Source organism: Nelumbo lutea, chromosome 4 (genome assembly GCF_056320005.1).
Source record: "Nelumbo lutea isolate HS-2025 chromosome 4, American lotus-T2T, whole genome shotgun sequence".
NCBI classification, from domain to species: domain Eukaryota; kingdom Viridiplantae; phylum Streptophyta; class Magnoliopsida; order Proteales; family Nelumbonaceae; genus Nelumbo; species Nelumbo lutea.
In genome coordinates, this window is record NC_142687.1 from 63,331,595 (window position 1) to 63,344,299 (window position 12,705).

Sequence of the window (12,705 nt, forward strand, 5' to 3'; positions counted from 1 at the left end):
GGTTCTGTATTTGGTATTATGATTGATCTTCGTGCATGACCATCTAATCCTGATTTGTGCTCCATCTGAATTTAAATAGATGCTGCTATTGTTCTCCTCTCGTGCAGAAAAAAGGAAGCTTGATTAATAGATGGGAATCTTAAGGATTAATAAATTGTATGATTGGGTTGGTTATTTGGTAACCTTTTTTTTATCTGTGACAAGAAACTTCGTTAATGATATGAAACTATGTGAAACTTTAAGTACAAAGGGAGGAAGTAAAATGTCTTAACTCCCCACCAACAGAATACATTGGAAGAAAGTCAAAAGTTAGCCCAAAATATGGATTCCCTATTCACCCCTTGCTTGGCCAACCCATCAGCAAATGAGTTAGCAGTCCTCTTCACCTAGCTGTAATGCAGCACAGTATCTCTATTCAGCCATTTGAATTTTTTCTTCTCATTGTTATAACTCCACAAACCGCTGTCTGCTTCCTTTAGCCACCTAATCACCACCTCCGAGTCACCTTTAAGGACCAAACATCTGATGTTCAAATCTCTTGCTCTTTGGATACCTTCCAGGGCTACAAGAATCTCAGCCCTAAGAGATTTTCCTTCTCCAATTGGGCCTGAGAACATGGCAGTGATAACCCCATCCTCATTCCTGAACATTCCCCCAATCCCAGAAGGCCTTGGATTCCTTAAACAACTACCATCAAAATTCAGTTTTATGAACCCAGAGGGAGAAGGGGACCAAGGACTACGAGTCCTCTTACATAGGGCAGAGATAGCTATCTTTTTCCAATTTCTTACCAAATCAGCCACAGAATAACTGGAGAACAGCTCCATAGTTTTCAGCCAGTGGGCTACCCTTACAAGTGTTAGATCTAACAAGTTTTCCAGGGTTCTTTCGTTGTCTGAAAATATTTCTGAGTTTCTTTCTTCCCATAGGGACCAACACACGGCTGCCCTAATGCTTCTCCACATAACCTTCCCTGTCTTCTTCGGCCATCTGAAAAATGAAGAACGGAACAAGCCTTGGACACTCCTAGGGGGAGCCCAAATACACCCAAAGAGGGAAAAAACCCACTCCTATACTGTTTTAGCGACCGGACAAATAACCATAAGGTGGTAACCAGTTTCTCCATCAGCTTTATAGAGAGTACACCTATTAGGAATTAAACAAGAATTGGGTCTCTTTTTTTTGAAGTAGGTCATTTGTGTTAATTCTTTCCAAGAAAGTTTCCCAACAAAAACTATCAACCCAAGGAGGAATGGGCTTGCTCCGAATTTCTTTAACCAGGAATGACAACCCAATATGACCAGAAGGCTGAATTAATGTCTCAAAAAACGAAGCACAAGAGAAAATACCTGAGGAGGAAGAGGTCCAGAATCTGGTGTCCTCCTTATTACGGTCCAAGAGAACATTTTCGAGGATAGCTAACAGAGACATTATGTATACCAACTCTGTATCCCTAATTGCCTTTCTCAGACCTAGGTTCCAAACCAGAAGGAGAGTCTGAAGGCTTAAGAAGGATGATATGGGTTCATTTTTCAAATCTGATAGAGAATACAAAGAGAGAAATTGGTGCATCAAAGGTGAGTCCGCAATCCAATGTTGTTTCCGAAATTTTATTCTATTACTAGAGTTAAGACCATACCTGATCCAAGGAGAGAAGACTGGAAGCAAATCATGAATGGCTTTCCAAGGAGAGGCAACTGTAGCCCTTGCCAAAATTCTTGGTTCCCAACCGTTGTCTTCCATCCCATGTATGCTAGCCACAATCTTTGTCCACAATTTATCTATTTCCAATGGAAACCTCCATAACCATTTCCCCAACAATGCTATGTTCCTTTTCCTAAAAGCTAGTCATTAGATGGCTGCAAAAGGAAGAGGGGGTGGGGATTCATCTATGAGAAGAGAAGAATCAAATGGCTGATGCAAGGCTTGGATATTACTCTAAAATGGGTTAAAAGATATGCTAATTCTTTTGCTGATTCTTTGGCTAAACAAGGGGTGGGAAGGAACTGATTATTTTGGGCATGGTTGTAATACTATATCCTTTTTAGGGGGAGCTAATAGAGTTTATCTCTCCCTTTCTCTTAATTGTACTTATTTCTTTGATAATTAATGAATTCTATTTCTGGTATTGATAAAAAAAAAATCATCAAAGGGGATCTAATGAAGGTGTTCAATGAGCTTCACCAGAATGGGGCTTTGGAAAGGAGCCTGAAATCAACTTTCTTATCTTTGATTCCCAAGAAGAAAGGAGCGGCCTTAAAGGACTTTAGACTGATAAGTTTGATCAGCGGTGTTTACAAAGTGAATGCATTGCTACTTTATCCTGTATTCTAAAGGTGGACATGTAATAGGTAGGCAGGTTGGCTAAAGTGAATTTGATCAAAGTGACTTCCTCCCAAGGATATATAGTTTCTTTTCCACAAAGCTTTTCTTTTTTGCAAATCTCCCCCAAGGGATACCAAGATATTCTAGAGGCCAACTTTTAACCTCATAGCCTAGTACTCATGTTACCAGTTGAATATCTTGTTCTTCCATGTTAATTCTTTCCATACAACTCTTACCCCAATTCACTTACAACATTGAGATCCTTTGGAACCCATCTACTAAGGCTTTCAAGTTCCTCTCATGAGATTCATCACAGTCCTCATAGAAAACGACTATGCCATTTGCAAATTCCCAGTGGGTAACAACAATTTCATCCCTTCTAATCCTCTAATCTTTAATCAGATTTTCTAGATCAGCCTTGATAATCAGTTTGCTTAGAAGAAAATTCTTGTTACCCACTTGACTTTTCAGTTCCTGCTAGGTTTATTACAGTTCCTGAGGCTTCCTCTGACTTTGCAGTTTCCAAAATTCTAGCTTCAGTCCACCCAGCTTAGTCTACATGGCATCATCTTCTTCTACCTTTGACTCAGAGTTCCAAGTAATGCTTCAGCTTCTGTTGTGATCCAGATTGTTCTCCAGGCATCATCAGAAAATACCTCCAAGGCGCAGATCCTTCATACAGTATGCTTCTAAGACTCCACCACAAATAGCTGCATCTCTGAAAAAATTGCTCCGGCCAAAGGTTGAAAGGTAGCCCAAGAAGCTTGATAACCAGACTACCATCCACACAAATTTCTTCATTACAGTTGGGTGACCAGTTTTCTATTGTTAGTTTCCTTTTTCTTGTTTCAAAAGTGAACATTTCAAACTGAAATTTCCCCATATCTAATATTGCCTTCTTTTATCTGAAAGGGATAAGGATCACCTTTTCTTTGGATTTAGTTTTTTCCATTATCATTCTCAGGGTTTCATTCCAATCTTCCACTTTTTTCTTTGTCATGATAACCTTCCTCCCTTTCCCAATCAATCTTCTTCCTTTCCCACATCACTTTTGGCATTGCTGTGGAGGATGATACTGCTAAATCTTCTTCTTCAGCTTCTAATTCTCCCCTCCTCCACCTGGTTTCTCCTTTTCTGTGTTTGCTTGGGTTTCTTCTCCAGGGCACTTGGCATTTCCAGTTTCACTATTCTCTTTGTGCTTCGATTGGAATTCTTCTAGGACATTAGCCACCATTACCCAGCCTTGTTTTAGCCTACCTTTAGGTAGGCATGTCATTTATTTCTTTCCTTGCCAAAAAATTCTGTTAAGGTAATGTACCATCCTCTGTTGTTTCTTCTGCTTTCGACCAAGAATTGCTTTTCTTCTCTATCTTATTTTTCCGTCCTTCTGTCTTCACTAAGAAAATCAGGCCATCTACGAATCCTTTAAACCAGTTCAGGACCACCAAGTCAGGATAACCGTTGCTCGTTTGTCTTCTCTGATTTCCATGCTTGTTCCTCTAGATTTTGAATCATCCAGTAGCAGTCTTTTCTTCTCCACCTTGATTTCTTTCCTCTACCTTGTTGCTGGAATGAACTTCTCCTTAACTCTCTCCCGTTGGGTCAGAATGCATCCAACTTATATGTGAAACAATGGGAAGAGGGAGAATTATTAAAAGTTGATATGGAGAAAGCTGATGACCATGTAAACTGGGATTTCTTTAGACTACATGCTCAAGAGGTTCAACTGGCAGGGAGTGGAGGAACATGATAAAGGTGTGCGTAACTACAGCAATCTTCTCAGTCTTGATGAATGGCAGTCCAGCAGGAAGGTTTCACAACTCTAGAGGAATTAGACAGGGAGATCCATTGTCACCATTGTTGTTTATTTGCATAACAGAGGCTCTTAGCACAATGGTGAGTAGAGCGGTTGAAGGAGGTTTCTTAGAGGGTTGCAAGGTGGGAGAGAATGTGGGAGTAGCATTGCTGCAGTATGCAGATGATACAATTTTCTTTGCTAATGCTTCCCAAGAGAATATGGAGAAATTAGAATGACTCTTACTTGGTTTGAAGCAGTCTTTGGACTAAAAGTTAACATGCACAAATGATAGCTAGGAGTTTTCTCTCTAGTTCGACTAGAACTATTCTTCTTCTCCTTCTTATCTGAAATTGTACGGACACTATATCTGAATTCTATCATTGTATCAGAGCCACGATAATCAGCTCAGATCAGTCTCCTTCTTTTCTCTCTATTCTGTGCATTCTCTCCTAGGGTTTTGCAAAATTCTCACTGATAGCTAGGAGTTTCTCAGAAAGAAAAAAAAGGATTGGTCGTTTTCTCCTTCTGGGGGTTTTCATGCCTCCAATGAGTGCTGTCGTGGTTTTGTGTGGTTGGTAGAAAACCCTCTACTCGGCAGTTTGAAGAAGGCTGGTTTCGTGATGGTGACAGTACAGATTTGGTGAAAAGGTACATGATCTCTGAATCAAATTGTGTTGCGTAACAGAATTTTTTTTTGATATGTTGCAGAACTGAATGTCCTATTCGTGATATGTATTGTGAGGGTTTATGGTGCTGACAGTGGACGGCAGCAGTGGTGTTGTTGCTAACAGTGGTGAAGAGTTGTGAGTGTTGTTGCTGAAACCTATGATGGTAGGAACCCTAGTAGTATTCAGTTGTTAGTGTGTAGTGTGGTGACTAATTAGTGCAGTAGAGTGACAACCTAGTGGTAGAATTTCTCCCTTTTTCCTTGTGCAGTCATGGGAGACAGTAACGAATGCAAATCAAGTGTGATGGTCCTTTCTGATTATTTGAATGTGCAGATGACTTCTATAAAACTGAATGGTGAGAATTATGTGCCTTAGGCTAAATCTGTTGAAGTTTTTCTGAAAGCCAAGAAGAAAGTGAAGCATGCGAGGGAAGATAAACTCCCAATTGATTCTCAGGGATATGATGAGCGGGAGCAAGAGGATGCTCAAATTATGACATGGCTATGGAACAGTATGGAATCCAAAATCAGTGTGGGCTTCATGTTTTTAGATATAGCCAAGGAGGTTTGGAATCATGCAAGGAAGCTTTATTCTGGACAAGATAACACTACTAGGGTTTACCAACTGTACCAAGAGTATTTCAATTTGCAACAGGGGAATCAGAGTCTTGAGGACTATTGTGCAATTATGAGAAATCTATGAAATAAGTTGAATGTGTATCACCCTCTCACACCTGATGTCAAAATTCAGCAACAACAAAGAGAGCAGTTGGATGTGACCAGATTTTTAGTAGGGCTGAAGTTTGAATGTGAACCGGTAAGGGCATAGATACTAGGTGGGTTTGCTCTTCTCTCTCTTGAGGAAGTGTTTGCTCGTCTTTAGAGGATCTCAGTTGGACCCACAGAGAATTCCACTATATCAGATAGGTCTGCATTTGCAATTATGAGAGGGGGAGGTCGTGGTGGTAGAGGAGGTCAACCTAGCCGTGGTAGTGGTGGTGGACACATGTATGGTGGTGGTGGTGGTGGAATGTATAGTCATGGTGGTGGTCGTGTTGGAGGTCGAGACTCAGGGGGAGCCCGTGGTAGAGGACGTGGTAATACTCAAAGGAGGTGTACACTGGGACTCCAGGTGGTTGTTATCCAAACAGAATTTTAATTCATAAAAAACAATCTACATGGCCCACCTTCAACCTGGGAAAATCATGCAACCATAAATGGTGGTGGTTCGAGACAAGAATCTCATATTACTGATCATATACCTTCTACATCTACAGATGCCTCAAGAAAGGAGATGTTGAGTGTTCCATGGGACGAGCATGAACGGTTCATTTAGGGTATGTCTCAACAGAACACGGCTACCCTTGCACACTCAGGTATGGCTTGTCTGGCACCCAAACCTTCTTATTGGATTATAGATTCTGGAGCTTCTGATCATATGATTGGGACTCCAAGTGTGTTTTCATCCATTTCTCCGTCCTCCACATCACAATCTGTTACTCTTGCCAATATGGCTCTACATCTTCCATATGTGGTGTTGATAATGTTGACACAGACTCATTATCCCTATCCTCAGTTTTATATGTTCCTAATTTTCCCTTTAACCTGATGCTTGTTCGTAAATTTACTAAATTTCTTAATTGCTCTATAACTTTTTACCCTTCCTCTTGTGTGTTTTAGGATCTCAAGACGGGGATGAAGGTTGGTGGAGGGCATGAAGCTAGTTGACTGTATTATCTTGATGGAGGTGGTTCGACAACAGTCGTTCAAACATCTCTTTCTCCTCATCAGTGGCATTGCAGATTTGGTCATCTGTCTCTTAGAGCTCTTCAGTTACTTGTTCTATCGTTGAGTCGTCTTTCTACTTTGAATTGTGAGTTGTGTCAGTTTGGGAAACATCATCTTGTTTCCTTTAGTCCTAGAGTTGATAGTCGTACATCAAGTCCTTTTTCTTTAGTCCATTTGGGCATCTGGGGTCCAAACAAAATAGTGTCTTATAATTGTTACAAGTAATTTGTTTTTTGTTGATGATTATTCAAGGATGACATGGCTTTACCTTATGAAAGAAAGGAGTGAATTGTTTTCTACTTTCCAAAAATTTTATGCTGAGACTCACAATCAATTTTGTGTAATTAAAATTCTCCGTTCTGATAATGGTCGCGCGTATTTTTACACACCATTTCAAGAATATTTAGAACATGGCATTATCCATCAAACCTCGTGTACCTACTCCCCTTAACAAAATGGGGTGGCTGAGAGAAAGAACCGTCACCTTTTGGAAATTGCTTGGTCCCTCTTACATCATATGAGTGTTCCCAAACCCTTTTGAAGTGATGCTGTACTTGCATCCTGCTTCCTTATTAACCGCATGCCCATGTCCATCCTTGAAGGTTAATCCCCATTCTCTGTTTTGTTTCCCAAGTTGTCTACTTTTCCCCTTACTCCCAATGTCTTTGGATGTGTGTATTTTATTTATAATCTTGGGATTGGAATAGACAAGTTAGATGCTAGATCCACTAAGTGTATTTTCCTTGGCTATTCTAGGACTCAAAAAGGTTTTAAGTGTTATAATCCTAGTTCTCGGGGTTCTTTTGTATGTCCTGATGTTATATTCTTTGAGTCTGTTCCTTTCTTCTCTGAGTTGGATGTTTCTTTTCTTTCGTTGCTATCACCTCCTCATCCAGTTCCAGTTGAGGACCCTGCTCCCCTTGTTCCAGTTGTGACCAAGTCTTTGCCTCCAGTGCAACTACTCGCGGAACGACCACCTATCCGACAAGTGTATACGCATCGTCAGGCACCGGCTCCTCCTCCAACTTCATCACCATTGATAGATTCGACAGTTGTTACTACCTCAGCCCCACTCCCGTTTTTTACCTTGATCTCCCTATTGCTTTGCGGAAAGATAAACGCAGTTACACTTTTCACCCCATTTCTAATTATGCTTTTGTATCTCACCTTTTGGCATCCCATCACCACCAGTTTGTTTCTATGTTATTCTCTATCTTTGTTCCCAAGGATGTCTAGGAAGCTCTCACTTCTCTAGGGTGGTGCCATGCAATTGAAGAAAAACTCTTGGCCCTGACTCGTACTCATACATGGGACTTCACCACTCTTCCGCCTGGTAAGCATGTTGTGGGCTGTAAGTGGGTGTACACAGTTAAATACTTACCTGATGGGAGTGTTGAATGGTTGAAAGCTCAGTTAGTTGCCAAAGGTTATTCACAATTATATGGTATTGATTACACATACACCTTCTCTCCAGTTGCCAAAATTGGGTCGATTCGTGTTCTGATTTTTCTTGCTGCTATATTTGATTGGCCCTTGTTTCAACTTGTCATCAAGAATGTTGTTTTACATGGTGATCTCCTTGAGGAGAGGTGTACATGGAGCAACCACCAATGTTTGTTGCTCAGGGGGAGGGTGACAAGGTATGTAGACTTAAGAAGGCTATTTATGGACTTAAAACAATCTCCCCGTGCATGGTTTGGGAGATTTAGTAAAGCGGTGAAGAAGTTTGGAATGAAACAGTGGTAGGTTGACCATTCCGTATTCAACTATGAATCCAATGCTGGGAAGATCTTATTGGTGGTATATGTAAATGATATTGTTATCATAGGCAATGACATACTAGGGATTGACAGGTTGAAGACTTACTTGGATGATCACTTCCAAACAAAGGATCTTGGTAAATTAAGATACTTCCTAAGAATAGAGGTAGCGAGGTCCAAGAATGGTATTAATTTGTACAAGTGGAAATATGTCCTTGATCTGCTAGAAGAAATAGGGTTGTTAGGTGCTAGACCAGCTGAAGCATCCATGGAACCGAATGTTAAGTTGAGTAGTGATGCAGGTGAGGAGTTTGAGGATCCGGGAAGGTACAGAAGGTTGGTGGGTAAGCTAAATTAACTAACCATCACTCGACCTGATATCTCATTTGCAGTCAATGTAGTGAGTCAATTTACGCAGAATCCTCGAATTCCACATTGGGAGGCGGTCCTAAGGATTGTGTGGTATTTGAAGGGAGCTCCAAGTCGTGGTTTGTTATATAAGAGTGAAGGAAGTCTTGAGATAGATGGATACACAGATGTTGATTGAGCCAGTTCCATATTTCACAGAAAATCCACTACAGGGTATTGCACTTTTCTTGGTGGGAACTTAGTGACATGGAAAAGTAAGAGGCAAACAGTATGTGAAGGCTGAATATAGAGCCATAACACACACAACATGTGAACTAGTGTAGTTGAAGCATCTCCTAGAGGAGATGGGATACTCAATTGACACTCCTATGAAGCTATATTGTGATAATCAAGCTGCAGTTCATATCTCCTCTAATCCAGTGTTTCATGAAAGGTCAAAGCATATAGAAGTTGATTGCCACTTTGTACGTGAGAAGGTGCTTAATGGAGCGATAAGTACAACATATGTGAACATAAGAAATCAATGGGCAGATCTGTTTACCAAAGGGTTGAATCGGGGAAGAGTGGACTACATATGTAACAAGCTGGGACTATATGACATATACTCACCAGCTTGAGGGGGAGTGTTAGAGTCGTCTGTAGAAGGGTAGTATAGACCTTTTATATTAAGTCATATGTTGATTGTTTAGCTGATGTGGCTCTCACTTAAGTGAGGGCATAAGAGTAATTCTTGTTTATTTAGAAAAGTATAAATAAAGACTGGCCAACTAGAGAAGATGAGTTTTCTCTCTAGTTTGACTAGAACTATTCTTCTTCTTCTTCTCCTTCTTCTTCTTCTTATCTGAAATCGTACAGACACCATGTCTGAATTCTATCACATCTCTAAGAAGATTTGGAAGCCCGTGGTAGAAAGAATTGAGAAGAAATTTTCCTCTTGGAAGCCAAGATATCTGTCAAAGGTAGGGAGATTAAGTGATTAACACTAACCAAAAGTTTGATGTCTTCACTTCCTACCTATTTGCTTTCTCTTCCCAATTCCTGCTAGTATAGCCAAGTTATTGGAAAAAATGAGACATTTTCTGTGGCAGGGGGTGGAAAGAGGAGTTGTTTCATTTCGTCAAGTGGAACAAAGCCAAGAAAGGCGGGGGAGGGGGGTTTAAGGGTAAGAAGAATTGGAAAATTTAATGTGGCTTGTTTTGTAAGTGGTATTGCAGATGGACAGCCCACCAATCAGTGGAGAAGAATCACAATGGCTCAAGAAATTTTAATTGGGATCTAGGAGAAACCTGTATGATTTGTGGATGTGCAATGTGGAGGGACATACAGAAATCAGCAAGGGAGTTTAATAAAGGAATTAAGATGGAAGAAGGATCTGGGTCAAGGAGTAAATTCTGGAAGGATGTGTGGTGTGGAAATAGTCCTCTCAAGGAGAGGTTTCCAACTCTGTTTGGAATTGCACTTAATAAGGACTGCTTGGTGTTGGAGGTGTTCTCATAGGAAAGAGGGTAGGAGACTGGTATCCCACTTTTATGAGGAATTTACATGACTGGGAATTAGAAAAATGGGTGGAATTAATGCAAAATTTAAGTAAAGTCAGACTGGACAGAAGAAGAAGTGACAAAAGAGTTTGGGTGGGGGAGAAATCATGCTCTTTCACAAGTCTTTCCAAGGGTGAGAGTTTCTCTGAGAACAGGGTCTGGAGAATGGAAGCTCTTCTCAGAGTAGCCTTTTTTGTGTGGGTAATGATGCTTGGGAAGTGTTTAACAATTGAAAATCTGGTGAAAAGAGGGATGGTGGTGGAACCTAGCAGATATGTAATGTATAGACCTGTTCATGGGTCAGGTAGTTCAATGGGCTGGCTCAGCCCGGTCCGTTCCAAGTCAGGCTTGGACATGAGTGTAGGCCCATGGGCTCGGGCTCAGGTCTAAAACAGTAGGCCCAACTATTTTTTGGGCCAGGCTTGGCCTTTCTAGAAAAAGCCCAGCCTGAGCCTGAGCTTGACTTGCTAATATAATATATAGCAAATGTATTTTATATAAAAATATACATACAATATGTTCTTTTCTTTGTTCCTCTTCTTGTTTTTCAAGCCATAGTGAGACCTTTTATTATTTTTGGCTTTTGAGGTATTTTAATATAAATAAATTTGTTTTTTATTGAGTTAAAAGATTTCTTTTTTTTTTCAATTTTCTAGCCGGGATTTGGGCTTCATATGAGGGCTGGGCTCAGGTTCAAGACCTAGGCCTGATGGTCGGGCTAGGCTCAGGCTTGGGCCTGAATATTCTGTTAATATGGAGACAAAGCCTGGCCCAAACCTGGCCCATGAACAGGTCTAGTAATGTGTGGTGAAGATTCCGAGGGGGTGGACCATCTATTCATTCATTGCAAGTTTGCAAGGGAGCTGTGGCTGAAGTCTTTGAGGTTGTTTGGGGTGCAGTTTTGTTTTTCAAAATCTGTTGACTTTACTACAGAGCTGGCATCTATTTGGTTTGTCTAGGTTATGGAAGATTATATGGGGAGTAATAGAAGATTATACCAGAAGCAGTGATGTGGTCAATTTGGACAGAGAGAAATAGGAGATTTTTTGAAAATAAATACAACATGGAAGACACAGTAATCAAAGGTTTTTGGCAAAGAATATACTCTTTGGTGGCAGCACAGGCTTTTTAAGAATATACCATACAACTATTTTTTTTTATAGCAGTACACTTTTTGTTTCTTGATGATTGACATGGGAATTTGATATGTAGAAAGAGAATTCTTTTCCCTGTCCAGTGCTTTATTGCACAGGGCTTTGTATATGTTTTATTTATCAATATATTGAAATGCTTTGCCTTTTCTCAGGAAAAAAATTGTGCACACTGATGTATGAGGACCCTTGATCTGTATAGGGTTCTGGATTATGTGATCTTTATCTTTTCTATTCTTTTCTTTCTTTTGTCTCCTTATGATAGTTTCTACAGAATGTACAATCCGGCTTTTGACCATGTCAGTGTAAGATGATATTTTGACTAGTGCAACCTGATTATAGATTTCAGTTCTATGTATGCACACATATGCATGTACATTACACTGCCAGACTTGTTTGTGCTTGCAATTCTATCAGCTTGATTATCTTTAGATATATCAATTTGTTCCACTACCTCCTTGTTCACTTCCATACTTGTGAAATTTGTTGTTTAATGCCAATTTCTTTTTTTTTTTTGTGAATATTTATAGGCTGACTCCTCACGTGTTCATGGTGTTGCAATGCCAACGATTGATGGCATCAGGAATGTGCTTGACCATATTGGGGCCCAAAAGAATGGAAAGAAAACACAAGTGCTTTGGCATAACCTTCGAGAAGAACCTGTAAGGCTGTTTAATTTCTTGACAACTGGGACATTTTAAATGGCATTATAAGAGACTTATCCTTGGTTGAATATGGGCTATCTATGCTGCTTTGGGCAACTCCAGGGCCATACATGGTGGTTTTACAAAAAATTTTAAATTTTGGGTCTTTGCCATCCCTGATACAGGTGGTGTACATTAATGGCCGTCCTTTTGTTCTGCGTGACGTGGAGAGGCCCTTCTCCAATCTTGAGTATACGGTATGTTGATTGTTGGTTTGAAGTATCAAATGGAATGCACTTCAATTGATATATTTCCAGTATGCATTGCTGCTTGTTGATTTGACTGTATCATGTCCTATGTTGTGTTGGCCTAGCAGGGTTGGCATTACCCTTAGGATTCATGGTGCTTAACCACCCAACTCGTTGGTGTGCCTCCTGTGCACTGCAAAGCCCCTTAGGTCCACCTGCAGCATGTGGCCACCATAACACACATAGATGCGGGGCTCTGCGTTGTCATACAAGGACATAAATTTGCACCCTCACTATCATCTGTTGGTTTTGGTTAGTGGTAAGCACTTTATTCTAACAATTCATATCAGAGCGAGGGTGTGCGTTTGAGTCCTCAGGTGACGTTTGTGTTAGAATGTTAGAATGAAGTCTCTTTGT

At 40.4% G+C, this 12,705-nt stretch overlaps 1 protein-coding gene across 4 annotated transcripts in view; it reads left to right on the forward strand.

The window, feature by feature from the left end:
* The window catches only part of LOC148860857 (metal ion-binding protein), a 102,592-nt gene that overhangs the window by 1,559 nt on the left and 88,328 nt on the right, over window positions 1-12,705 (forward strand). For 3 of the 4 annotated variants that reach the window (XR_016113235.1, XM_088986054.1, XM_088986055.1), the window contains exons 2-3: window positions 11,927-12,058; window positions 12,226-12,297. Coding sequence is in view for 3 of the 4 variants with exons in the window: in XM_088986054.1 (XP_088842180.1) it covers window positions 11,927-12,058; window positions 12,226-12,297 (204 nt within the window). In the remaining variant the exon portion in view is untranslated. The remainder of the gene's footprint in view (window positions 1-11,926; window positions 12,059-12,225; window positions 12,298-12,705) is intronic. The other variant, XM_088986056.1, reaches the window with a different exon arrangement.